Source organism: Gymnoscopelus microlampas (genome assembly GCF_963454915.1).
Source record: "Gymnoscopelus microlampas genome assembly, chromosome: 16".
NCBI lineage: Eukaryota > Metazoa > Chordata > Actinopteri > Myctophiformes > Myctophidae > Gymnoscopelus > Gymnoscopelus microlampas.
This window is the reverse complement of record NC_139953.1, coordinates 18,317,774-18,321,739: the sequence shown is the minus strand read 5'-3', so window position 1 is coordinate 18,321,739 and position 3,966 is coordinate 18,317,774. Positions and strand designations below refer to the sequence as shown.

At 42.4% G+C, this 3,966-nt stretch overlaps 1 protein-coding gene across 5 annotated transcripts; it reads right to left on the bottom strand.

Annotated features, from left to right (window-relative positions):
- Positions 1–204: 204 nt before the first annotated feature.
- LOC311063261 (uncharacterized protein) lies at positions 205–3,659 on the bottom strand. 5 transcript variants are annotated; one of them, XM_084082567.1, is made up of 8 exons: positions 3,488–3,659; positions 3,366–3,416; positions 2,899–3,094; positions 2,658–2,710; positions 2,300–2,436; positions 2,125–2,189; positions 1,754–1,833; positions 205–1,160 (listed from the first exon to the last, which is right to left on the bottom strand). In XM_084082567.1, exons 5-8 carry the CDS (start codon positions 2,357–2,359, stop codon positions 1,042–1,044), a joined length of 324 nt encoding a protein of 107 aa, XP_083938693.1. In that variant the 5' UTR covers positions 2,360–2,436; positions 2,658–2,710; positions 2,899–3,094; positions 3,366–3,416; positions 3,488–3,659; the 3' UTR covers positions 205–1,041. The 5 variants fall into 5 exon arrangements, with proteins under 5 accessions (XP_083938693.1, XP_083938695.1, XP_083938696.1 ...); XM_084082569.1 differs by having other exon boundaries at positions 3,366–3,437; positions 3,488–3,515; XM_084082570.1 differs by having other exon boundaries at positions 2,899–3,106; positions 3,366–3,437; positions 3,488–3,507.
- Between the last annotated feature and the right edge of the window lie 307 nt (positions 3,660–3,966).

The following is a 3,966-nucleotide window of genomic DNA, read 5'->3' as shown; positions in this document are numbered from 1 at the left end:
ACTAGACCCCCTGAAATGGAATCTAGTTCATAGGACCACAATGGAAACAAGTCCCCAGGACTTGCGTTATCCTTTTAGCCTTAACGTACCTCATGACGTTTACCTATCTGACTAATTAAGTATTCAAACAAACAGCAGATCAAGCCAGCTTTGAATTATTTTTGACAGAACAGAAGCGGGACAGCCACTTAACACAAAGCACACACAAAGCAGTCACCAGGGCTGATTAAGCTTGATCCAGAACAGAGCAGTTAACTTCTCTTTTTTGTTTTTACACGTCAGAATCAGAATCAGGTTTATTGTCACATCACAGGTTTACAAGGTACAAAAGTGGGTGAAATTCGTTTTTGTACATCGTTCCCAGCGCAACGTTAATTTCCATAGAAAGAAGAGGGGGGGAAGAAGAAGAGGGGTGGGGGGCAAGTGGGAAGGAGATCAAACAAGAGAACAGCAGAAGGCCAAACAAGTTATCTACATATTTACAAAGTACCTGAGATAATAAAAACTAAGGTGCCTGAGCATAGCAGCAATGTACGTATACTGTGCATGATATACTTATGACGTTAAGGTGCTTAGAGAAAAAGAGTACAATAAAAAAAAAGACAAAAAAGTCAGTGCGTTATACATGGGATTAAGGTGCAAAAGGTCAGTGCGTGTCCACCTAGGGTGGACTGACCCTGGTATAATCCGCAAGTAGCTCCATGAGGGAGAGCAACAAAAAAGTCATTTGTACCTGGTGTAGTCCACAGGTATGTCCGAGGGGGGCTAAGTCCAAGTCCACGTCACTAGTCGAATGAAAATAAAATAATAATAAAACATAATAGCACAGCTTACTTTGCAGGGACACCCTTTTTGCTTGGGCCGGTTCCACAACAACTGAAACATATTAAACAAGTGCTGTACTGAATAGCCAGTGAGCTACCAGGGTAAGGTCCAACCAGAGCTACTTCGTTGAACAGAACACAAGTTCAAATTACACAACACTGTACAATACTGTGACACTAAGATCCCCCACAATGGACAGTGAAAGTTCAAGTTAAATCAGTCCTGAGTGCCTGCTGTGTGTCCTCCCCTTCTCGCTGGAGCATGCTTGAGGTGGTCTGCGGCATGCTGCCTTATGAGGTCCTCTGTGGCTTCTGGGTCGAATTTCATGACTGCATCTGCATAGTAGAAAAAGGCAATAAAAAATGTGCAAAGGCAACATGCTGTCCTAGTCCCTATCTGACATAATACACAGCTCGATTGAACTCCTGCCATCTGGTAGGAGGTTCAAGAGCTCAGGGGGAAGCACCAGCAGGTCATCCAACAGCTGCCCCAAACCATCAGAACCCTGAACCATGTATTGCCCCCAAAACCAACATCTTGAAAGATGGATTGCACTTTGAATGCATCAGCACTTTTTACCAATGTTGTCTGCTCTTTACTTTTTAATGTTTGCCTCTTTTTAATGTGCATCATGAGTTGAGGAGAATGGCATTTTGCTCCCCTGTTTGCCTAGTGTGTGTTGTGGAAGTGACAATAAAACTGATTGCGAGTCTCCATATTGACATGCAAAAATGCTTGTACATCCACAACTAGTTTAATACAAAGCCATCTCCCTTCTACACCTAACCACCAGTTATTTAAAATGTTATGATAGCAACGGTAACGGTAGACAGTTGGCATTGTATTTTTTTTATGTCAACCGGAAAGGACATGTTTTACCCAATTACATTTTGATTTTGTCCTTGGTCAACATGAAATATGGGCTTACCTTGTATTGCGCTGAAAGCCGCAGTCTTCTCTTTTTCCCCCTTCATGTTCAACTGTGCCATCAGACTGTTACTGAAGAGCCTTAAGAAAAACAAATTACATTTGATAATGTAGTAGGATTAGGATTTATTGTAAAACATGGTATAAACCCTTTATACTACTAATTTTCACTTAATGTTCAACCATTATGTCATTGACATGACATAACAGAGGATTCAGGTGTTAAGCTAAAAAAAAAAAAGGCAAATTAATGGAAACATGCAGTCAGGCGCTCATCTAGAAGAATTAACCAAATAAGTGTTCACACATTGAAAACCACAGCGCACCCAAACATCACACAGGGGTTAATTCATAGTGTATGTTGAAACATACCTGTCAAGAACTTTGTGGACACAGTCCTTAACGTCCTTCCCTCTATAACGGGAAAGTTGCAGCACCTGTTGGAATAAGTCCATGAAAACTTTCACTGACATATCCCAGAGGAACGTAAAAAGTGTGCGAGTGCATCTTATGCTGTTCATTACTTCCAGACTCTTGAAAAGCCTACCAGGGTATTAAAAGCTTGGACATCACTGAGGAGTTGCTCCTCTCTCTGGAAGTCCTCCATTCTCTCAACATGACTGGCCGCTGAAGAGGCAGGTTCTTTAGTGAATATTGATATGGTCAGGACTTTCTTCTGGTATACTGAAAAATAAGTAAGTGTACACAGAGACATGTTATAGACACCACCCTACAATGATACAAAACACTGATATAATTGAAGAGCAGTTTTTGTGTCCCGATAGGAGAGGAGACAGAGAGAACAGTAAAGGAAGAAAGGAGAGAATGGGCAGAAGAGAGAAGGGTTGCAAATTAAGTGTCCCCCAGTTTGTTGGGGGTCTTCATTGAAATAGCTCAGAACTTACCTTGTGCTGGCAATGGGAATGCCCATGTTGGCCTCTCAGTCACTGCATAGCACCTGTAATAAGAACAAAAGTACATTTTAGAAATTACAAAGTGATATTTTTGCATTAAAACTTTCCAAGACAGATGACTATACATTAGATGAGAAATAATAAATATGTCATATTGTAACAATTAGGGGTGCACGATACTACTTGCTGAATTGTAAAGGTTTTGATTACTTGGGGCCTTTGGACAACTCACCATGCCTGACCGTGTCCCTGGATCTGTCATGTCTGGACCTGACCGTGTTCCTCGACCCATCACTGCGGTGGGACCTGTCATCATGTCTGGACCTGACAGAGTGCCTCCGAGCTGTTGCTGTACCTGGAGTCGTGGCTGGTCCTGATGCTGTGCCGGTATCCGACACTGTGTCTGGAGCCATCACTGTGCCTGATGGCTGGAGCCATCACTAAAGACTTAATACTTGGACATAATACTACTACAACACCATGTCACACTGAAAAAGACTACCCCTACTGGTTGGTCTTAGATGTTGACAATCACACATCTCCTCTGATACACATAGTTCAACACATTGAGCCTGTAACTACTTACTCATTGCTTGTGAATTAGGTATGGTAATGATTTCTTTAGTATGCACAACATGTAACACCTTGTACTGACTGTACTTAAAATGTGTTGGTGCAATGGAGAAAGTGAATACTCACGGGGTGTGGACATTTCTCTGCTCCGAGGTGCTACACTTGCATGTCGGGAGCCTGGAAAAGACAAAGAATGTTCTTAGATACCAAATACAAAAGGTGACTGCTTAAATGTGATTCATACTCACTGTGTGTAGACATCTCCCTGTGCCAAGACCCCTCAGCATGCTCCAACTCGACAGACATGGTGTCCACCACGACATCCACCAGGCCATCCAGGGCTTGATTTTCAGAGTCTGAAACATAAAGGACCCCCTGCCACTGCAGCTCACATAAAATGCCGTAACTCGGGGGCTTGCCCCCCACAAACAATCCCTCCACACAACTAGGAACCAATCGCCGTTACAGCCCTCTTCTGTATACATGTGACCTACGGTCGCTTATCTCCCGATTAGGGAGTCTTACTGGTATTTCATAAATTGACATCAATACTCAACAAGCATTGAGTAACACATTGTTGTCCTGGCTGGACTGCAACTTCCTTGGTGCGATAGGAAAGGACACCTATACGGCTTATTAAAGCATTTGATTGTCATTTTTGACAATGGACTTATAAATTGATTATAGAAGAAAGTTACCCATAATGCTCCAAAACGTCATATAAAAC

What these genes read in the sequence shown, in the direction of transcription:
- LOC311063261 (XM_084082568.1), bottom strand. Translation starts at nt 2,359, where the DNA reads ATGGAGGACTTCCAGAGAGAGGAGCAACTCCTCAGTGATGTCCAAGCT. An exon ending in TCCAAGCTTTTAATACCCTG is followed by an intron (nt 2,190 to 2,299) that starts GTAGGCTTTTCA and finishes TTATTCCAACAG; the next exon opens with GTGCTGCAACTTTCCCGTTA. An exon ending in GTCCACAAAGTTCTTGACAG is followed by an intron (nt 1,834 to 2,124) that starts GTATGTTTCAAC and finishes GTTTTTCTTAAG; the next exon opens with GCTCTTCAGTAACAGTCTGA.